This window comes from Henckelia pumila, chromosome 3, assembly GCF_033568475.1.
Source record: "Henckelia pumila isolate YLH828 chromosome 3, ASM3356847v2, whole genome shotgun sequence".
NCBI classification, from domain to species: domain Eukaryota; kingdom Viridiplantae; phylum Streptophyta; class Magnoliopsida; order Lamiales; family Gesneriaceae; genus Henckelia; species Henckelia pumila.
Genome location: NC_133122.1, coordinates 42,232,477 through 42,255,380, shown reverse-complemented (window position 1 = coordinate 42,255,380; position 22,904 = coordinate 42,232,477). Strand labels below are relative to the sequence as shown.

The window sequence follows — 22,904 nt, the reverse complement described above, 5'->3', positions numbered from 1 at the left end:
GTTTTTTTACACTTCTTTAGTAATATACCCCTATTAACTACACCTTGAAAATTGTGCAATTATTTTTTAATACATTAAATAGGGATAAAATAAGAAGTTTATATAAAATTTACTTTCCCAATAAATTTTTTTTAATTCGTGTGAAAACTAAAACAAGACAATATATATGGGACGGATGGAATAATATATTAAAAATTAAATTAATAAAAAAAGATAATCTAATATCTAATAGTTTCTATCTAAATAACATTAAGAATCAATAATAATGAACAATTAAAAATAAATTATTTCTCTTACATATAAATGTACCAACAAAATTAACAAGATCGTAAATAATTAACTTAATGCTATATATTCAACTTTTTTGATAGACATATTTTATTAGTACTTAGTTATGAACATAATAGTTTGATACATATTAATGTTCACATTAGTCGTAATTAATTCAGATTGCCGCAGGCTCACATTCAACAAGCTTCGGACAAGGGGAAACCACTGTGTCCACCGATGGACCATGTCCATTTGTGATGGTTGAGTTGTTATATATGTTGTTGAAGAAACTAGATAAGATTATTAGATTAATAATCCATAACTTCAAACGACCCTTATATGTTAAAAATCAAGATAAAAACAGCATTCATGTTCAACCTCAAAGATAATAATTACAACCACACAGGAAATTGATCCCGTAAAGATGAGGATTCGGCATTTGCAGCTCGCGTCCTTCTACTCTATGAAATTTTCTTATTTAACAGAGGATCAGGAATGATCTGAGGTTCGAAGTCAGGCTTCATATATCGATCGAGCAGATCTGCATATAGTTCATATCGAGCAGTCATACGGAATCCCCACTTGTCTTTGAGTTGCCTGCAAAGGTTAAGATCCACCTCTGATATCAGTAACCCATCTCTGTGACGGGATAGAGATGGGGTGCACGAGGCATCGGGTGCTGAAACGTAGCTGGAGCCATAGAAATGGCCAAAATCTGAATGTTGTGGCTTTCCATCTCCTGAAGTGAATGGATTTGGAAAGACCTCGGTCCCAACACGGTTGATTGAACAAACGAAGTAGCTATTCGCTATAGCTGCATTACGAGCCTGAAAATTCAAGTTAGTAACTCGTGATGAAAACAAGCTTGATCATACCACAGGTGCTGCATGGATCATTTTGTCTCCAGCAGAACTTGTTCGAAGAGGATATTTACAAAACAAGGAGGTTCAGAGAGACATTAGCAAAGATATCATTCATATAACAATATGTTTGGTTGATGATTACATACAACCATACAAATTTAATTAAAAATAAAATCACGTTGAGAGATGCGAAAATGCAATATAAATATATTTTTGATAATTTGTACTGGAGAATGTATGTATGTATGTCGACTTTATTTTCAGGGATGGAAAACATGGTTTTAAAAACAACCAAGCATAACGTGGATTGTTTTTCATGCAAAACTCGTCAATAGAGGTAAGAAGATAATGATGATTCACTTGAAAAAAAAAAAACAAGACAAGAGACATAATGAAGGGGTACCTCAACAGGCCACATTGGTTCACTCAGTTCGCCAACAGTCGCCGAAGGGTTAAAAACGATCTCAGCACCATTCAAGCCGAAAGCTAGCCAGTTCAGAGGATGATGTCTTCCATAACATATGTTAACTGCAATCTTTCCAAAAGCAGTCTCAAATACAGGATGGCCGGTATTTCCTTCCATATAATATGTGCTTTCATTGAAGTCCCCAACTCTAGGTATGTGATTCTGCAAATGTCATACAATTACACATGGAAACATGGCAAACATCAGACAAAACCCTATGAAAACTCAGTTGACGCTCATGTTACCTTCCTATGCTTTCCAATTATGTTTCCATGATTTCCAATTATTACAGCCGTATTCCATATCGTCTCCCCATGTTTCACATCCCTCTCAAGAATGGGACTTATTATGACCATGTTGTACTTCCGTGCGAATTCCACAAGAAATTGTGTTGAATCTCCATCGACAGGCTCTGCAAATTCACACCATTTCTTCTCACGAGTGCAAAATGCAAATGGCATCATCCAAGCCTCCTGAATATGAACAACATTTAGCTAAAAAGTTTTGATAAAACTCTAACAGCGACAATTTATTCAATAAAAGGGACAACTACCTGTAAACATAATATATTGACCCCTGAAGAGCCAGCAGCTTCGATAATTGGCGTCAATTTTCGAAAGATGGCCTTTTTCTGTTCCAAAAGAGGTGCCGTAGTCGGAAGAGTTACAGAGTTCTGAATGAGACCCACCTTCACATTGCAAGGTTGTCTCAGAGATTCCTTTTCGGCGCGAAACGAGTAGGCCTACACGGAAAAATGACAGAAGTGAAAATCATTCTCCAACATAGACAATAAAGATTAGCAAGCAAATGATTTCCTCAATACTTTCTTAAAGGAACAGGAACTCTAACAAAGGCCAACAATCTAAAGAAGAAACACATATCTTGCATTCTTGTTAGCTCTGCCAAATTTCGATCTAGATATACTACGTAAATTTTAGAATTAGTACATTTCACTTATCAATTGGTGTGCTTCACAATAATCCCTTGAGTAAGATACCGTTTTCACACTACATTGTTTGTTTCATAAATGCTCTCGACATGAAAATCCACGTAAATGCATAAAAATCAGCAGGTCTTATGACCAACAGCAAAACCAGTTCTTGGAGACAGATGTAAATCAAATTTCACTAACAATTTTGAAATAGCAACCAACTCCAATAAGGAAGACTTGGTAACCATCAACTTCATTTACCTGAAGATCAAAATCATGTTTTAAAGAAAGAGACTTGGCTGGTTCGGCAATAGCAATAGTATCAAGGGCTCTTCCACAGTTGAGCCCAAGTAATAAGCGGCTGACTTCCTGATACTCACCGAAGATGACAATAGTGAGGTTTACGGCCAATAATCAGTATAAAATATCAGTCCCGCAAACACAAAAATTTCAAATAAAAATTTAAATCTGAAGATGAGCCCATTTATTGATGTTCATTGTAAGTACAAACAAAAAATGGCATAAGTCGAATTCCCTATAATTTCTAGGCCTTTAATTAAACATCGTCGGTCTCAGTTCTAAGTTCTAACATCATGTGCATGATCAGGTACAAGAAACTGAACCACCATTAAAGATTACAAATTTATGGATTAACGATCGAAGAACCTAAAAATAGGCGCTTTAAACGACAAGCGGGCTAGAGCTTAACCTGGAAAAGTTGGGGAGAGAGGGAAGATTGGAGTAGTTGGTGAAGGGAATCGAACCCACAAATGGAACCATCCTTGGGGATCTCAGAGTTTCCATTTCCTGCAACAATTTCTTCTTCCTTCCTCTCCATGTTTCAGTTCAAACAGAATGGATGTGAAGGGGAAATTTTGGTGTGAGTCAGTGAAGAAACAGATTTTGCTAACAAATACAATTAAACAGAATGGATTTGTTACACCCCCAATAACCGAGGATTCGGTGGAACGAATACTTTATTATTTTTTTAGATGCATCCATGCGTAGATAATTATTTATTTATACATATTGAAATAAATAGTATTATTTTGTTTTGAGATAATAAAATATTATTTAGTTTGAGACAAGGGTAAATTGCTAATAAACAAATCCCAGAACTATAAGACACTGTTTTTTGCACGGTAGTATAATATAAAGACGTTCTATATTATCTATGCAATGCTCGGTTAGTTCGATGATATCCTGGGCAGGTAGTGCCCTGAGAGTAGCGTGGCGAATCATGATTGGTCAAAATTAATGGGTTCCACATGAGATCCATTGATTTTGACCAATCATGGGGTTACACATCACCCGCAGGATACTACCCTACGAGTGGCATGAACAAAACCGTAATGCTCAGCATCACTGATGATTGGAAAAGATGTTCAGGAAAATACTAGAAGTGAATTATTCTACATATGCCATTTCAGACCTTGATATTTATTAATTATTAAAGAACTGAAACAATTAAAAAAAATGATTTTGCCCCCTCTTTGCTTCAATTGGGGTGCAAAACTTGAGAAGTCTCCTTCGTTGATCATACAAAGAGATAGCCTTCAGTGCTTCAATATTCCATGCTGCCATAATCGAGTCAACGAAACATAAACCTAACACTCGTGCGAAGAAGCATGAGAAAGAAATGCGTGACAAGATTTTTATACCAAATGTGCTGCTACCAAAAATCTCCACATGAGCAATATCCATCTCTACAATGATGAAACCTATTGTTGTCCCTGACAATAATCTCCCGATTCGTGATACTGGAGGCAACCTTCATAAACTCGTGACAATCCCCACAGATCCTAAGGTTCTTCATGATTCTTATAGGTGCGTTTGGGGGTAAGCACATTAGCCCAAAAATAAAGGCTAGCTTCTCGCTGTGGTGTTTCAGTAGTTCCCGTTTGCAGTCATCTTGGACGTCATGCAGTTCATGTTCGACGCGACCTTTGAAACCCCGTTTCTCCACATCTTCAAGAAAACTATCCAGCCTAGAATGAATCTCCGAAATTCTTGGATGGGTTCTCTCCCCTGCCATGAATGAGTGAACTTTGTCCTTGATTTCAATCCAACTCTTACCTCTCTCCTTCTTAGCTTCACTACTATTCAGAAGCTTCCTTGCAGATGCAACGTCCTGCCATTTCCCATTTGCAGCATATATGTTGGAGAGAATTACATGATTCCCTGCGTTATTTGGTTCTATCTGAAACAATTTCTTTGCAGCAATCTCCGCAATCTCAACAGCCCGGTAAACCCGACAAGACGCTAAAAGAGAGCCCCACATAGAGGCCGTTGCCTCATGCGGCATCTTTTCGATTAAATCCTTAGCTTCTTGAAGATGTCCCGTCCTACCTAGGATATCAACCATACACGAGAAGTGAAACACATTAGGTGTCAAGTTATGCTCTTTTTTCAGCATGTCAAAATATTTACGCCCCTTGTCATCCAAACCCACATGCGCACAGGCAGATAACATAGAGACATATGTTACATCATTCGGGCACAAAAGCATCTGCTGCATTTTCTCAAATAATATCATAGCCTCTAAAGATCTAGCATGTCGAGCAAAACCCGAAATCATTGTATTCCATAGCACAACATTTTTCTCCTCTGTGTTAACAAACACAAGGTGAGACTCTTTAATGCTTCCACATTTAGCATATACATCTACAAGAGCAGATGAAATATATACATTTGTGCAAAAACCGGATTTACAAGCTACCGTGTGTACTTGCCTCCCTTCTATTAATGCAGTCAAGGCAGCACAAGCACTGAGAACCGATGAAATGATGAACACATTGAGTTCTACGTCGGACCTTTGCGCACTTTGAAACAAACTAAAAGCCTCTTCATAAAGCTCGTTGTGCACAAACCCAGCCATCATTGAACTCCATGTCACATCATTTTTTTCAGGCATCGATTCAAATAACTGAAAAGCATCACCAACTAATTGGCACTTGGCATAAACATCTAGCAAAGCAGTGCTCACAAATGTGTTCGATAACATGGACAACTTCACTGAAAGGGCATGCAATTCTTTACTTTCAAACACTAAAAAGTTGGCCGCACAGGCACACAGAACACTTGACAAAGCAAACTCACTGAACTCATTACTTTCTCTCAACATCCTCAAGAAAAGTTTCAGAGCCTCTTCTCCATTCCCATTTTGAGTATACGACCCGATAATAGTGTTCCAAGAAACCACACTTTTGTTACGCATTTCATCGAACACTTTCCGTGAGTAATCCACATCGCCGCACTTTGAGTACATATTAACGAGCATGTTCGAGGTCCAGGTGTCTGCTTGCAAGCCAAATTGAACAACCTGAGCATGGCAAGCTTTGCCTTGAAGAATTGTTCTCCGTTTTGCACATCTTTGAATAAAGTTTTGCTGAATATCCACGAAGTCGGATTTTGTGCATATCCCAACATGGCACTCGTCTTGGAGTGAAGGACCAAGTTTCGAAGAGGCGAAAGATGATATGTATACGTGAAATTTAAGATTAAATCTTGAGCAAGGTTTGTTGATCAAACATAAGGCGTTCATAAGAAAGATACAACTCACATGAAATAACGAACAAATAAGATCAATGATTGAATCTTTGAACCTTTATAAATTATTGTGCGATCTAATTAAATCATTTTATTTATATTTTCAATTATATATAAATATATATTTTTTGACGTGGGAATGAGCAAGCGCTATTTTCAGTGCGCACTGGGTAAACCTCAACTAACGCAATAGCCTGCAAACTACGTTAGTCAGGTAAACCACATTAGACAAGTCATGTGTGACAGACTAGTTCAAAAAAGTATTGCTAAGGGGAATCGAACTCCTGAACTTTGGCTACGAGTTCATCTACTCCACCAACTTAAATACCTTTTATGGACAATTATATTTATTTTCTTTCTCGATTTGATCTATATTTATTATAATAACACTAATATTTGAGAGTTGGAGATTTATATTACAAAAGTATTCAATGATATATATTATCTATGAGTTTTTATGATTTTAAATGTATATATTTTCAATATATATATATATATATATATATATATATTACTAGAAATATAATTATTTTACTACCATCCTCTCCACTAAAACAAATAACAGCCTCTACATTTTATTGATTAATCAAATGTGAATGTAGATTTCTTGAAACACCTCCCTTTCAAATTATATTATATTATTTTCCTACAATAATAATAAAATTTTATCATAATTAAATAACATACGTTTTCAAAAGTTTTTCATTTTTTTAAATACAACTTTAAATGTATCTCATGTCGAGCAAATATAATAAAATTATTGATTAAACAGGGCATAAATGAATCGAGTCTTTTCGCGAGTTTTTTTGGGATGACTCGAAAAATATTTTATTCGTATTTGAATTTATCATTTCGAGCCAAATTTAAACATGTACAAACTTTTTCGAACTCCAATTATATTGTTTGATAGTTCGCGAGCCGGCCGCGGGTCTTGATATTTTATTAATCTAATATAAATATATTAAATAAATATATTTTGAGTTTTTCAACTATTTATTTTCAAGCAAATCATTTGTATAGTCGCAAACATGTTTGAATATTTTTTGTCGAACTCAAACCTCGATTCTGATTCGAACGAAAAGTTTTAAAATTTTCGAGCTTCGAATTAAGTTCAATATCAAATATATTTAGTCCGAACCTTAAATTTTTTTACCATAGTGTATTGGATTCGTTTCCATATATACCTTCAAAGATACGAAATTTGTGCTAAACTCTTAGTACATACATGAGGCGCAATCGTTCAAACGACACGAACTAAATTGAGTCAAAATACTATACCACTCGAGCTCGGTTTAAATTAAAATTAATATACTCGAGTTCAATTGAGTAATCTATTTTAAACTCGAACTCGACTCGTAATATATATAGTTTCACGAGCTCGAAATACTCGAAAATTTGAATTCTAGCGTATAAAATAATGAGATAAAGATCCGACTCGAACTCGGATTCGGAATGCATGGACAAAAACATCCATGATTTTTTTTAAATATATTTCTAAGTAGTAATATACAATATATTTTTAGCAGTCCCGTAGCTCGATCGCTCTATATGATGCAACCTATGTTTTCTACTTATTGCTGATGGCTACATCGGAAATCGAAGTCGTAGCCGTCGGCGACGAACAAAAACCCTCCGACGGAAACCCTAACCAAGAAGTCATCATCATCGACGTTTTCTCAGCTTCAGCTTACGGAGACTTCATCAAGCTCCGGAAATTCGTCGAGAACGACGGACTTTCGGTCTCCCAACCCGACGGGAACGGCTACTATCCCCTGCAGTGGGCTGCTCTCAACAATTTTGCGGATACTGTTCAGTACATAATCGAGGTAATATGTTTATATTTTCAGCTATTCTTGTTTGATTATCCCTGATTTGCTCTTATCTGTCTGTGGTCGTTTATAAAAAGTATTCATAGATGTTATGAGTCCGATGTTATAGAGCTTAAGTTTTCATATTATAATCGAATGCGTGGAAAAGTAATAACTGATTTGACGGGCATCGGGCCTGTTGGAAGGCAACGGCATTATTTGCAAAGTTATTATTGGGATGGTCCTTAGCCCCTAATTTTCGTTAGTTCATTTATTTTAGCATGGTGGAAATGTGAACGCCAAGGATAACACTGAGCAGACAGCATTGCATTGGGCCGCTGCTCGCGGTTCGATTGCTGCAGCTGATGTGTTGATGCAGAATGGGGCACGTGTCGAGGCTGCCGATATTAATGGTTACCGGGTAATTTCTCTATGGTACCTTGTTGAAGTTTTCATCTCTCTCTCTCTCTCTCTCTCTCTCTCTCAGAAGGATTGATATTTATATGCCAATTTCTTTTACTTATTCCTGTATTAATGTTACTGAAAAAAACATGGACAAGCTGCCGACGATTGTGTGGAGAATCGGATTATTTTTGTTTCCTGTTTTTATATTACCTATTGTGTATTAACGATTCATGGTTGTGAGCTGTTTCATTACATTAAGTGAATTAGAAGAGATGAAACTAATAATACAAACTCGTGTATCTTGCCGATTATGTCACCTAGCAAGGAAAGTTTGTAGCAACAATTTAATGATTAGGAAATGTTATTGGCTTGAGCATTATGATGGAACCGTGCATTTATATGGTGTATTGTTTATGGTGTGGTTGTCATCTCACAGCAAGCAGGGTTTTAATCCCGCATCCAAGTGTTGTCATGCGTGCTTCGGAGCTTTTTGGTTTTATAACGGTCTATCTTGACTAGAATTATAAAATATTGTGGTTACACATTAAAAAATTCCACGATATAGATTATTGATGTTATTATCATTGTTAATGCTGAACAGAATTTGGTAATATACTTAAAAAGATTTTGATTGCAGGCAGTGCATGTTGCTGCTCAATATGGGCAGACAACATTCCTAAATCACATTGTTGCCAAGTATCATGCTGATTTTGATGTTCCTGATAATGATGGAAGAAGCCCTCTTCACTGGTATGGTAAATAGACTGGCAGTAAATACACTTAACCATACTCGTTCTTGAGTTTATGCTGACTCCTTTTAATTTCTTACGTTTGTAAAATTTGACAATGTATCTTGGAAGGCACATCTCATACTTAAAATTTGATATTAATTCACTCGTGGTATTCCTTTGCATAAATGCTGTTGATTATATGTTGTGAAACGTTGATTGTACTTCTCTTGACTGCAGTTTGACTTTTTTTTTTTTTTCTCTTCTTCTGACTAGGGCTGCATACAAGGGATATGCTGATACTATTAGATTGCTTCTATTTAGAGATGCTTTCCAAGGAAAACAAGATAAAGAAGGTACAAAGTATATGATATTTTGTAGCTATATAAAAGAGAAAGTGACAAGCCAAAAAGTGCGAATTTGAAAACACGTGAAATTTGTGATATGTTAAATATTATATGCTTGGTTAATGTTGGTCAACAAAAATCTTGGGCAGAATATTTGGTACTTATATGAGAGAGCCTCGCATGCCCCTTAGGTGTGGCCCTTTCAAAAAGCACATGTCTTTTGTGTTGCGTAAATTTGATGAAAATAAGATAATAAGGGAGTATATGGTGCACAAATTTGCTAGATGTATGAAGAGTGTAAATATTTTACTTTATTCTGTGAAATATGATAACTTTGAGCCACTAATTGAAGCTATCCTTGGTTGAAGCTCCCCATTTATCTCAAAGATAACTTACTTGAACAGGAGTTGGCACATGCATAAATCTTTTGAAAGACGAAAAGGTAGTGCGTTTATTGAATATTTTGTTGGGTCGAGTTATTCTCCCATCCTAGGTGACTGAAGTTTTCTTTTTCTTTAATCATGCCATTTTTTACTAATGAATATTGATTTATATTAGTACTCAATATATTGTAAATACATATTTGGTGCTATTTGATATTGTAATAAATCTAGTTCATATATGCATATCATAAAAAATCATGTCTGTTGAGCCTTATTTTAGTAAGGTGTGACTTGTGAGTCTCCCCTTTCACTTTGTGCCCAAGGCTCCACTCCATGTGCCTTTGATAACTATGAACCTGAGATAGATGTTATGGGTGATTGTGTATGTATTAAAACTGTTTGCATTTGGAACCTTAATCTCACCTCTGAGGACATTTCTTGTGCTTAAAACTTGTTCTTTTATGTGGATATGAATATTAAGGAAATCGAGGATAAATGAACCTTAAAAGTGAGTTTGGAACTATGCGTTTATTTTGGCATTATAATTTCCTTTTTTTGTTTTAATCATATGCATCTATGAAATCATAGTAGCACAATATCTTGCATATGTGGATGGATGTACACAGGTTTTGAAGGTAATATGGGGAGTCCTTCCTATCCAAAAAAATTCATTCTGATCTGGTTTTCAATTTTGTTAATGTCAATATTGTTTTATATTTACTAGGATGTACACCTCTGCACTGGGCAGCATTGAGAGGAAATGTTGAGGCATGCACTGTGCTTGTACATGCTGGCACTAAGGAGGAATTAATGGTGAAAGACAAAGCAGGAAACACCCCCCTGGAGCTTGCCTCTGACAAAAATCATCGGCAAATCGCAATTTTCCTTGTATGTAACTTCAATGGTAATTATTATTGATTTTTTTTTTGTATTGCATAAACATACCCCCAAAAGATAATACCTATGACTTGGGCTTTCCAAGAATCTGAATTCTCAACACCTTTTATATTTTTTTGTTGCGCAAACCATTTAATTATGTGTTATTGATGATAGATTAACTAACGCTATCGTTGCAACAAATAATTTTTTGGCTTATTCACTCCTGAGGGAAATTCATATTTGTGGTGCGTGGTATGACGAGAGGTAGCAGCTGTACCTTGGCATTTAGCTGAAAAATAGATTCTACTATCAAGATTTGTGGGTCTCGCTTTTTGAAAACTTTGTTGGTTCCACTTTGTGCATCTGCACCTAGACAATTTTCAGGTTCTATCATCGTTATAGGGCACATATGAGTGCTGCTTGGTGAACTTCTGCTTAAAATTAGGCTAAATACGTTGGTAATTTGATGGATTTTAACTACTAAGACCGTGTATACATGGAAAGATCCACGTTACCAATGGGAGTAAAAATATGATGTCACTTTTCATTATCCTTCTCTGGATATTTTCTCATGAGGTACCATTGTTTTGAGCTTAACATAAAACTTTCTGATGCAGTCAAATGTACGGAGTGCACTGAACAAGAATTGGAAAGACAGACTTTGTTCAGGAAAAGGAGGGGAAGTTGGTTACGCACCTGTTCTCTTTTCTGCAATAGTTGTTAATGTGATTCTATTTCTTACCTCAGTCCTTTTTGGTGAGTATCTGTAACTTAATTTCATTTTACTGTGTGGTTTAATTCTTTTGCTGACTTTTAAGTTCTCTTATGCTAGCGCCTAATCTTACAAAGGTTACTGCATTTGTTGCACTTTGGGGCTGGAGCGGGGTTTCTCTAGCAGTTGGTTCTTTATTTATGTTTGTCCGCTGCAGTAGGTAGAGCTTTTCCATAATTTTGAAGGATATATGTCTAAATTAACTGAACTTCTTGTCTTTTATTTGTCTTAGCCACATTTAGTGAGGTATGTGAATGAATTGATTTGTTAACTTTATAAATAATTATTGAAGTCTTTTTTTTTTGTAATTATTTGACGGTTAAAACAAACATTAGTAAATTGTAAATCATAAATCATAAATTTGGTACGTGCATTGTACGATTATAATTTAATGTTGCATCTTCTTAATAATTGCTGGATCAATTTGAAGATCTTAATATTATCAATCTTGTCCCAATTCATGTTTTTGGCATCTTGTGTCTGGCTTGATGATGTGGGTGATTGGGTGTTTCCCATTTGTAATTTTTCAACTATTGTACTGCAAGTGAAGGCCATAATTTTATGAATTTCATTTTATTTCAGCGCTGTTTAATTTTTATTATCATTATTGTTTTTATGTATTTCATCGTCAGTTTGTAGCTTGTTATTTTCTGATTGTCTTTTTCGAAGAAAGATGGCATTGCATGTATGGACAGATGTATCCTTGAGACTTTGAAAGGGAATAAAATTTTAATTTGACACTTGACACCAAATATTAGCAACACCCAATGGAATGTTAGACGGCGGCAAAAAATATTGAGAGGTTTTTCAAATTTACATCTTGTGCTTTCATTCATGATTGTCTGAGAAGGAGACTTGCCTTGGTCCTTTTGAATAAGTTAGCTTGTTGACGATTTTCTCTAATTTGTCTGCAGTAAAGATCCAGGTTATGTAAAAACAGGCAAGGCAACCCAGTCTAATGCATCAGAAGTACTTATCTCTTTTGTTGAAGTTGGTTTCGGTCTATTGTTTGCATTGGATTTCCCAACACTTGTAGCTTTTCAATCTGTTTGGAACTAATGAATTATCTCATGCAGGATCCTTTGATGAATATTGATCTGAATGACAGCTCTATTTGGGCAGGGAACTGGTCTCAGCTTTGCCCTACTTGCAAGGTTCATCCATGATGTTGCTTTGTCTGTTAATACCGATAGTTCAAAAGTAGTTGACATCTCTCTGATGCATTAAGTGTTGATGAATTCATTAATCCATGGTTTTTTCCTTTGCTTTTAGATAATAAGACCTGTTCGCTCAAAACATTGTCCTACGTGTAAGCGCTGCGTGGAGCAATTTGACCATCACTGTCCCTGGATCTCAAATTGTGTGGGGAAGGTACATATTGTTCCATGCATGGAAAGATGAATTTATTTTTTTGGCCTATAAAATGCACTGATATGTGAATATAATTTATTTTCCTGAACCACATTTTTGTTTTACACTGATATGAAGAGCAACTCTGAATCCCTGTCTTTGATACCAAATTCTTTATAACGTCTGAAAGTTCTGGACTTAAGCCAACAGTGATTCCCCAAAGTATGTGGTTATAAGGGACTCCATTGGACTGAAAGCCATGATCCTGAAGCCCAAGTATTAACTAATGGTTGGAAGGTATAGTAAAGTCCACTGACAACAGCTCAAGTAAACAACATTGTACAATAATAATGTCTTGCACTCCTGCGAACACTACAGAATGTTCATGGTTAGTGTGATACATCAAAAGGCTCTATCCTACTTGAAAGTATCCCTTTCTTATCCTATTTAATATTTGGTGAACTGACAATCAATCTCTCTGTCGAGACCTATTGCCAACATTGAGCATAGTCATATTGTGACAAATGGATAATAGCTGTGGACCGAAGCTAATATTACTCGTAATAATGTTGGACATGTGCAACTCTCTTAGTTTCCTATATCCCCCACCACCAAGGGGAGTTTGACTGATTTCTCATTTTCATCGAATTTCATTCTTGTCTTTGCAGAGGAATAAGCGGGACTTCTTCGTGTTTCTCTGCATGGGGTTTATGACATCATTGATTGGTGGAATGGTTGCTTTACAAAGTATGCTGGATGATTAACTTCGAGTTGCTTTAAGTTCTAAAGTAGTAAAATCTACAGTTGATAACAAAGTCCCTAGGGATTCAATTAAGTCTCATTTCAGTCTCCGGAGTTACATTTTTAAAATATGTTGTCACAGATTTTTGCCACACTTTAGTTATTTTATTAGATTAACTTAAAGGTATCGATCAACCCAAAAAGACTAGCAGGCACCTTGCTCACGGGCATTTTGCATGCCCACTATTGATTATTTGGAACAAATCAAGACTTGGCATAAAAGTAGGGATTGATGCTATACAATAAGATTATGCTAGAATAATAGGTCTCAAAAGTGGGGTTTTTTCAAGTGATTTACAATGGTCAAACTCTTGACATTTTCAGAAATGTGTATATCTGATTTCGAACTACAGGAATTTGGACATCAGTGCCACTCTTGCAAACTGGGGAAACGTGGATCAGGCCCGTGCTTTTAAATAATCCTGGCATGATTGCTTTCTTGGTCATGGATGCGATTATCTTAATTGCTGCTGCAACTTTACTGTCTTTTCAATCGATACAGGTGAAATTTGTCTTCTCATTGATTATTCCTTTTGATGTTCTTAAATTTGTGGATTTTATTCGTGTTGAATTTCACTTGGCGGTGGTTAAGTTGTTCGTGCCAGCTTCTAATTGTCGACTTTCCTATCGTCGTTGCATATAGTCTGGGAGATCGTAACAGCGAATATTGCTTTTACTGTTATACTATTACTTCTATATATTTTCTCTACAGTCGGTAAATTACCTTTGCAAGTGCTCCATATCGTTATAAATTTTAAATACCGTAATGCACAAATTGGTAGTAGGTCCTGCTTCCGTCGTTTGCGACATATTGCATTTTGCTGGCTGAAATTGGTTTGATGTTTGGGTGTTAAGACATAACATTTGAACCTTAGTAATCACCTGGTGGAAGCCAAAGATATCACATTGTTGCAAAATAGAAATGGAACATTAAAAGTTTTTGAAGTTTGTCTTTTCACAGTAGCCAGATCTTATATTTGTGTCTCCATGGTTCATTGGGTCCTAAAAGAAGGTGACTCCAACTAAGGCTTGGGTGAAAAGAAAGATGATATACCGCATTGATGTTTGATTTTACAGATTGCTCGGAATATCACCACCAATGAATTAGCCAACGCTATACGCTATGGTTATCTGCGTGGCCCAGATGGGCGGTTTCGCAACCCGTATAATCATGGTTGTTGGAAGAATTGCTCAGATTTTCTCATACATGGCTACACAAACGACGATGAGGTTGCTTGGCCTTCCCTACAGCGGGTTACTAGGTAATAATAGTACACATACTTCTTAATGATGTAGAAACCCTTGGTTTTGGGATATTAGAAGGTACGCAAAATACTTTTATGTACGATGACACAAGAGCTCAGACAAAACGTATTGTGTATTTAGTACAGCCACATTCACATAAATACCAGAATGCCGATACTCGTTAGATTTCTCGCTCTTACACTGTCCAAACGAAATAACTATTAAAATGATAATCGATTGAAACTTTAGAGAATGAAGATCAAAACATATGTAGGTTAAATGAGTAATTTTCACATTTTAATATTTTGAATACAAATTAAATGTTGATAAAGAAAATTTCAAAATCCAAATAAATAGATATGCAAAAGTAAAGGAGGTATTGCTCGGTGGAGGAAAAATAAAATACTTCATACATTTGGTTAAAACAAAAACGAAGCTACTTTTTCCTCATAAATAGGCATATCTGGTGGAGGAAAGGATTAAAAAAAAAAAAAATAGGGTGCACATCCCTCAATTTAATCCCGCATGAACCAATGGACTTTTGACTCATGTGGGATGAAGTTCTCTTCGAGGTCAACTCTTTTAAATAAAAGGCAAAGGACTGGGAATCTGGGATAAACATTGGAGTACTGCTACGGGTACAACAAAACTTGTATAACAATTTTTACATTATATACAAAAAATTTATTTATCAAATCTCATCATACATTAAATACAAAATATCACGATACAATACCAAAATATGATAATATAATTACTGTAAATATTGTTGTAAGATATATATTAGTTGTATCTTTAGCATTGTTCTAAAATATTTCTTTAAATTCTCTTTGCCAATAAGGATTACGGGTACAACAAAACTTGTATAACAATTTTTACATTATATACAAAAATTTTATTTATCAAATCTCATCATACATTAAATACAAAATATCACGATACAATACCAAAATATGATAATATAATTACCGTAAATATTGTCGTACGATATATATTGGTTGTATCTTTAGCATTATTCTAAAAATTCTCTTAAATTCTCTTTGCCAATAAGGATCCAAATCTAACATTTAAACTGCTGCACAATTTAGCATTTGAATTATACCATTAATGTGAGATATATGACTTTCCATAAAAGAGCAAACGCTCAATCCCACGATATGTCATACCGATTTTATAAATTACAGCCGATCTGTTTTTTGATGCAACTTTTTCCAAATTCTGTGACTACAAAAAACTCTAGACGTCGACAAACAACTCAAAGCCTGTCACCCCAACTTCTACGAATCATGTACTTTACCAGTTACAGCATGTAACCAAGAAGATTCAGAGAGCACACCGAATGTATTATGTTTGAATCAGATTATGCAAGATCAATGCTCAAGGTGGAATACATATTCCGTCAACTGCTGCAGTTTACTTGGATGCACTTTCTGCTCTGCTGCTACCACCTGCTTCTTCACGGTGAGCATTCTTGAGGTGGGATCCAGGGTCCAGCCTTGCTGAAGCGCGTCTGTAAGATTTTTATTAAGAAGTATTCCCAAAAATTAGAAGAAAAATGGTTTCCCCATATTAAGGGGGCATTGCTCGGAGTAACTGCAGCTGCTTAACATACCCGTAATGATGGTCATCATTGCTAGGAGTAGACAAGATGAAATATATTTGACAGGCAAAATGAGAAGTTGAGAAACAGCACAAAAAATGAGTATTGATTGGTAGACCACGTAAATGTCATCAAATTAATTCTTCTTTCAGGATGTAGATAAATTAGCCCACGGGGAAAGAAATATGAATCTGGGGATCAGTTCGTGGAGATAAACATTAACTTCTAACCCACACCCCAAAAGTTTATCGTTCATTGTCAGAGGTACGACAGTAAACTCGAATAAATTGGTAGCAAATCGGCTTTTTAATGAAAAAGCAAAGAGACCTCTTTCACAATGAACGGAGTGTTTCACAATTTAAAGATGGAAAACTAGAATTGTAATCTGTTGCAGAAGCCACCAGAGTGATAGAATTTCCAAATTGAACAATCACCCTTCAGGTAATTTAAAAGATATGTTTTAGAATCACTAATGCAAGAAGATACAACTTCAACAGAGTGACATCAATATTATCTGAAAACGATTCACAGTTCATGCAAACAGCAAAGTATGTCATAGCACAACCTATTAACCACAAATAAAATAAAAAAAAACCTATTAACCACATGAACATTCGGGAGCTTACAGTTAGTAGCATCATCTTCATTCATTCCAAGGATAAGAGCAGTGTCTTCGATGCTAATGGTTGAGTACCCAGAAAGCAGCAATTCGAACATCCTTTTGGTGTAAAGTTCTGCAGTTGATTCAAAATTCATGAAAATTCATACTTAAACCCGAGGAATAATAACCAATAATAACATGGAGATGACTTTTGAGAAAAAAAACATGCAAAATATATAAAGAAAGTGTTAGTTTTCATAAAACAAGCATGAAAAACAACAGACCTAGTAACCTCTGAATTCTGCAGAGGTCATAGAACAAGAAGCCACAAAACATAATTTGTTACACTTCACAAATAATTTACAATTGCAAATACATCAATCTACGGGCAATATAACTTGCCTGAGAAAGCTGCCACAATGCTCTGAGTGTCAGGACTCCAATTAAACTCCCGAATCGCTTCATGAACACCGACGAGATCCCTTGACCACAGCCTCTGCCCAATTTTCCAAACAGCCGAAACCTCTGGCTGGCTATCCCTTACTGCCAACGGTATCATCTTCCACAAAAATCTAGCACTGTTACTGCATCGAAGCCAGTAATACTGCAGTTAAGCACAGCTCAAACTCTAACCCTAGCACCCTAAACAGTTCAAAAACCGAAACGACAAATTAAGGCATGCCAGTGATTGAAATTACATGTCATCGACGTAAATGTGGCCCAGAAGATGAATGGCATAAGGCCAATCGTCCTCAAACGCAACGCCTTCGGAAGAAACCTGAACAAGTGAAGAATACCGGAGACGAAAAGAGAAATATTGTCAGGAAAATATCTTGATGAGAAGAGTGAATAGAAATTTTGGGCTGGTAAGGGGTAGAATCGGAGAGGCATAGTTAACCTGGAGCATGAGGGTGTCGCATATATCCGCGATCTGGTCGTAGGATTTGGAGGCCAAGGCACCTGACAGAGCCGTGAAAGCCATCGAATGCGGCGGCCTTGCGGCGGAGTCGATAATAGTCTTCCTCTTCCTCTTCGGCTCGGCTTCTTGGGAGACGGGACTTGTTTGTCGATTGGGCTGATGGGCCACCACTTTCTTGGGCTTTGAAGATTGGCCTTCATTTTCCTCTCAAAATAAATAATTGGCCTTCATTTTTTTAAAAAAAAAAATTGGTTAATTTCTGATTTATACCAAACAAAAACCAATAAACAAATACCAATATCGTTTACAGTTTGTTTGGATGACTAAAAAATAAAATTTGGAATTGGATTTGGATTTGAATTTGAAATTGAAATTCTATTTTGGTGTTTGAAAAAAAAGTTAAAATATATTTTGGAATTTGATAGTATAAAATTTGGATAAATGATATTTTATAAAAAAAATTATAAAAAAAAACTTAAAACTTATAAGTAAAGTATATAAATTTATTATTAAAATTAATTTTATTGTTTTATAAACTCAAATCGCGTCAAATCTGATCACTTTTGTCAAGATTTCATTTAACTAAGTTAAATCCTATGAAATCCCATCAAATATGAATGTTATTTTAAAATATCGTATTACCAAATACTAAAACGCTATTTTCAATTCTAAATTCCACCGAATCTCGTCTAATTCCACTCATCCAAATATAGTGTTAAATCACATTATACGGAACAATCAAAATGATATTTATAATTAAAGATCTCAACAAATTTCATAAAGTAGTTTCATATGATTTTAAGAAAGTTGACTCAAACATAGGGAAACAGTTCAAAAAAAAAATTTATATAAAAAATATAATTATATTAATTATATATTGTATAAACATATTCCAATTATTCAGTGCAGCATTACCGAATAATAGACATCTGTTGCACCCTACGCATCTCGTGTTGTACCACAATAGCTAGGGCTTTGTACGCGTTCTTATCTTCCATTGTTCCAATCATCACCAGAGTGGGGAAGAATGGCGCATAGACTGCTCAGAGACGCGGAAGCCGATGGATGGGAGCGGACTGATTTCCCTATTGTGTGTGAATCATGCCTCGGAGACAATCCATACGTTCGAATGGTATGTGTATTTGAGCTCTAGATTTTCTATTTTCCCTATTGTTTTTGGAAATCAAGTGATTTTCTACTCGTGGAAGAAAGTTCAGAAAAATTTACTTTGAATTAGTTCATTGGCTCAGTCTTTACGGGAATCGAATAGATTCGTTAGATATCTGAGAACTTAAAATGTTAGGGTTACGGATTTGGATCCCCCAACCCCTCTTGTTACTTAAATATTTGCTAAAAGAAGCTACCTTCATTGGCTCAGTTTTTACTGGAATACCATGGATATCGATCTGTATGCAAAGACAGATTTTACCATGCATAGTTACAGGTTAAATTTGGTCTTCAGTGGTGTTTAGGATCGGGCTTTGTCTCACTTGTTTTGGTGTATCCTGTTCTTTTTTTTCTGTATTGTTTCTTTCAACATTGTTCCTTAATTATAGATCTTCAGGAGATAAGTCACACAGGTGAATGAAAGGACTGCAAACAACATAGTCATGTTAAAGTATGATTTTTTTGTAAAATTGATACCGGTATTGGATTCTTGTTAATCTTCATTATATTTTGACAATATATGTAGTGTTGAGTGTTCCTTAAACTTCTGGAGTTATCTCGGCCTTTGTGCTGGTTCTTATGCCTTTCCTAATAGCTGGTCAATAAATTCTAGACAGGTTTAGACAAGATCAGACTATGGAAAATGTTTTTTTAATATAAATAAATAAAATGGGGCGCTTCTTAACTAACATTTTCTGTTAACATGGATAGACAAAAGCTGATTATGACAAGGAGTGCAAGATATGTTCTCGGCCATTCACAGTTTTTAGATGGAGGCCCGGTCGCGACGCAAGATACAAAAAGACGGAGATTTGCCAAACTTGCTGCAAGCTGAAAAATGTTTGCCAAGTATGCCTTCTAGATCTTGAATATGGGCTGCCAGTTCAAGTTAGAGATACTGCCCTCAGTATCGATTCAAATGATGCCATTCCAAAGAGCGACGTTAATAGGGAATATTTTGCAGAGGAGCATGACCGCAAGGTATGTTCCATTTGTCTGAGAACAGTCTTCGTGCCTTTTACTTGGAGTTGCTTCGAACGCCTAACTGCCAAAACTTTAAAGTTTAAACTAACAAGATAATTCATTTGCTATTGGATTGTGTGTTAGACCATTTGATTTCAATATAGATTCATCATATTATCGATAAATAAAAGTGTACTGCGAATATGGGAAGACTGCTGAATCAGAATATGTATTCTCAATACAAATAAGTTTCACCGTGGTGTATTCAAGCTAATGTAGGTTGCCAACTTATAAATAATAACTTTGGTGTTTGTTTATGAATTATGAACCATAGATCTGTAATCTATTTTGAGTTGAAGCCTACTTTTGAAGCACCCTGGTTGAGTCACCACTTGGTGTATCTTTCTTGCTCTTTTTTGAATGTTTCTCCTGCTCTGTGGACTAATATTTGCTATATGCAGGCAAGAGCTGGGATCGATTATGAATCTTCGTATGGGAAGGTGCGCGCTAGCGATACCATCTTGAAACTTCAGAGAACCACTCCATATTACAAGAGAAACAGAGCTCATGTTTGCAGTTTCTTTATTCGAGGTCAATGCACTAGAGGTCCTGAATGCCCTTATAGGCATGAGATGCCCGAAACTGGGGAGTTGTCACAACAAAACATCAAAGACCGTTACTATGGGTATGTAACACGGTTCCGGAATCAACTACTGTTCTGGAATCAATTATTCACTTGATTTTGCGTGTACAGTTGATAAGTGTGCATTTTATTTGAATGCTTAGAATGTATGACGATTCGCTTCGATCATGTTCTTTGAAGTTTTGTTTGTTTTTCTGCTTTTAATGTATGATTTAGATAATATACTATTACTTTTACAAAGTATCATGTATGCTGTGCATGGGTGCTTCTGAGAAAGTCAGATGCTTTGTAATCGATGAGTCAGCTTGCCACAAAATAGGGTCTCGTATTTTGTTTAGCTTATGGTTATTAGCTTCTCCCTCTCTCACAATGGGGGCAGATGTTTTTTGTTGTAACGTGGATTCATACACGTCTCCACTATCAGGAGATGTTTATGGCATTACACCACAAGGGTGTTGCACGTTTACAGCTCGTTAGTTCATCTTTTCCATTTTTTGGGCAGCTCCTCTTTCTCATTCTGGTGCAGTCATTAGTTCCAGCACATTATTCGCTTGCTGAATGAGAAGCATGTTCATTTTTTCTTCTCATCATGCGCTTGAATTTCTTGTTTTGTTCTGCAGACGTCTCTATTTTTTCTTAATTTCAATTCTTACTATCCTTTGCATTTATTCCATTCTTTTGCTATTCGCTTATTTTCCTTTCCATTGTATGCATGTGCAGAATTAACGATCCAGTGGCATTGAAGTTGCTTAGCAAGGCTGGAGAAATGCCTTCTCTGGAGCCTCCTGAAGATGAAAGCATCAGAACCCTGTATGTTGGTGGGCTTGATGCAAGAATTACCGAGCAGGATTTAAGAGACAATTTCTATGCCCATGGAGAAATTGAATCCATAAAGATGGTTATCCAACGTGCTTGTGCTTTTGTGACTTACACAACAAGAGAAGGTACAGAGAGGGCGGCTGAAGAACTTGCCAACAAGCTAGTTATTAAAGGCTTGAGGATGAAGCTGCTCTGGGGTAAACCACAAGCCCCAAAGCCTGAATCTGAAGGCTCTGACCAAGCAAGCCAGCAGGCAGCAGTAGCGCACAGTGGATTGTTGCCTAGGGCAGTGATATCACAGCAGCAAACTGTTCAGCCTACTGACATACAAAACCCGCCTCCAATGCCGTACTTCAACATTCCTCCGCTGCCTGAACAAGATCGAGCATATTATCCTTCAATGGATCCCCAGAGAATGGGTGCCCTCATTCCATCTCATGAGGGATCTTCAAGTGCGTCTGGCCCTGGTGGATCATACGAGAGTAAAAGTGGTTCGGATCAGATGCAGCATCAAGGTCAGCAATTTGGTTACTCGAGTGTGCGTCCCCCACATATGCAATTCTACCCACCATATCATCCACAATATGGGTATATGCCGCCTCCCGTGCTTCCACCTTGGCAGCAATACCCTCAGCCATATCCACCACCGCGGCCTCCTTTACCTCATCCCGATGGTGACCAAGTATCTTTTAATCCGAAAGCTCCGACTGGGGCTCCCCAACAATCATAAATCTGGCCAAATCGTTCATCTAAAAATGCTTTTGTATTTTGGTCGATTGTTCTGCTTTAATGTTTGGGATTGATTGCGAGTAATGAATTCAAATTTGCATTTTTGGTTGATGCTTTAACTTATTTTTCTATATCTTTGATTGTTACTCTTCACATGCATCAAGTTAGCTTTAATCTTAACTCCTGCACGGGCTCTCTCGCATTTCAATATCAAGGTACTCTATCCAAGGGTTCTGTTTGGATTCCAAAATTATGCAGTCATAAAGTTTTGCAGACTGGATTTTGTATCAAATAAATAATGTGAGGATTTATCAGTGCTTGTTAAGTATCCAAACGTTTAGTTGTAATATCGAATTTGTCATTGACCGACACATCTTGGAATACTTCAATTGAGGGGTGTGAATTTTATGATTTATCGAAGGCAATGTTAGAATTGGTCAATGCTCGTATACGCTGTGTACTTGTATTGCGCTTGGACGAAAGTATTTGATTTTGTACTTGTATTGCGCTTGGACGAAAGTATTTGATTTTGTACGATGTATTTCAAACTACCATTATTTTGAGTGTAATTGAAATGCATTAAAGTTATTATTGAAATTATAGAATTTGTATTTGATTTTGAATGTTGTATTTCAAATGAACATAATCTTGAATGTACCTAAAATA

The 22,904-nt window shown here is 36.2% G+C and overlaps 5 protein-coding genes across 7 annotated transcripts; 2 read left to right on the top strand and 3 right to left on the bottom strand.

Moving 5' to 3' along the window:
* Positions 1-595: 595 nt before the first annotated feature.
* Positions 596-3,498, bottom strand: LOC140892938 (beta-ureidopropionase). The gene is made up of 6 exons (XM_073302002.1): positions 3,240-3,498; positions 2,792-2,899; positions 2,153-2,341; positions 1,845-2,072; positions 1,537-1,761; positions 596-1,097 (listed from the first exon to the last, which is right to left on the bottom strand). Exons 1-6 carry the CDS (start codon positions 3,366-3,368, stop codon positions 732-734), a joined length of 1,245 nt encoding a protein of 414 aa, XP_073158103.1. The 5' UTR covers positions 3,369-3,498; the 3' UTR covers positions 596-731.
* Positions 3,499-3,983: 485 nt separating this feature from the next.
* Positions 3,984-6,079, bottom strand: LOC140892936 (pentatricopeptide repeat-containing protein At5g04780, mitochondrial). Its single transcript, XM_073301998.1, has 2 exons — positions 4,192-6,079; positions 3,984-4,107 (listed from the first exon to the last, which is right to left on the bottom strand). The coding sequence occupies exon 1, from the start codon at positions 6,072-6,074 to the stop codon at positions 4,203-4,205; it is 1,872 nt and encodes a 623-aa protein (XP_073158099.1). The 5' UTR covers positions 6,075-6,079; the 3' UTR covers positions 3,984-4,107; positions 4,192-4,202.
* Positions 6,080-7,579: 1,500 nt separating this feature from the next.
* On the top strand, positions 7,580-14,985 carry LOC140892937 (probable protein S-acyltransferase 23). Of its 3 annotated transcripts, none has more exons than XM_073301999.1 (13): positions 7,583-7,905; positions 8,168-8,308; positions 8,930-9,042; positions 9,297-9,376; positions 10,475-10,638; positions 11,247-11,385; positions 11,462-11,561; positions 12,316-12,391; positions 12,478-12,555; positions 12,674-12,772; positions 13,420-13,498; positions 13,906-14,054; positions 14,630-14,985. In XM_073301999.1, the coding sequence occupies exons 1-13, from the start codon at positions 7,660-7,662 to the stop codon at positions 14,816-14,818; spliced, it is 1,653 nt and encodes a 550-aa protein (XP_073158100.1). In that variant the 5' UTR covers positions 7,583-7,659; the 3' UTR covers positions 14,819-14,985. The 3 variants fall into 3 exon arrangements, 2 of the variants coding, with proteins under 2 accessions (XP_073158100.1, XP_073158101.1); XM_073302000.1 differs by having other exon boundaries at positions 7,586-7,905; positions 12,316-12,370; XR_012152947.1 differs by lacking the exon at positions 13,420-13,498 and having other exon boundaries at positions 7,580-7,905; positions 14,630-14,765.
* A 950-nt stretch (positions 14,986-15,935) lies between these two features.
* On the bottom strand, positions 15,936-18,077 carry LOC140891656 (COP9 signalosome complex subunit 8). Its single transcript, XM_073300254.1, has 5 exons — positions 17,897-18,077; positions 17,697-17,776; positions 17,401-17,582; positions 17,024-17,131; positions 15,936-16,307 (listed from the first exon to the last, which is right to left on the bottom strand). The coding sequence occupies exons 1-5, from the start codon at positions 17,978-17,980 to the stop codon at positions 16,168-16,170; spliced, it is 594 nt and encodes a 197-aa protein (XP_073156355.1). The 5' UTR covers positions 17,981-18,077; the 3' UTR covers positions 15,936-16,167.
* Positions 18,078-18,838: 761 nt separating this feature from the next.
* LOC140890529 (zinc finger CCCH domain-containing protein 49-like) lies at positions 18,839-22,369 on the top strand. Its single transcript, XM_073298380.1, has 4 exons — positions 18,839-19,049; positions 19,796-20,065; positions 20,509-20,732; positions 21,411-22,369. The coding sequence occupies exons 1-4, from the start codon at positions 18,945-18,947 to the stop codon at positions 22,237-22,239; spliced, it is 1,428 nt and encodes a 475-aa protein (XP_073154481.1). The 5' UTR covers positions 18,839-18,944; the 3' UTR covers positions 22,240-22,369.
* The last annotated feature ends 535 nt before the right edge of the window (positions 22,370-22,904 follow it).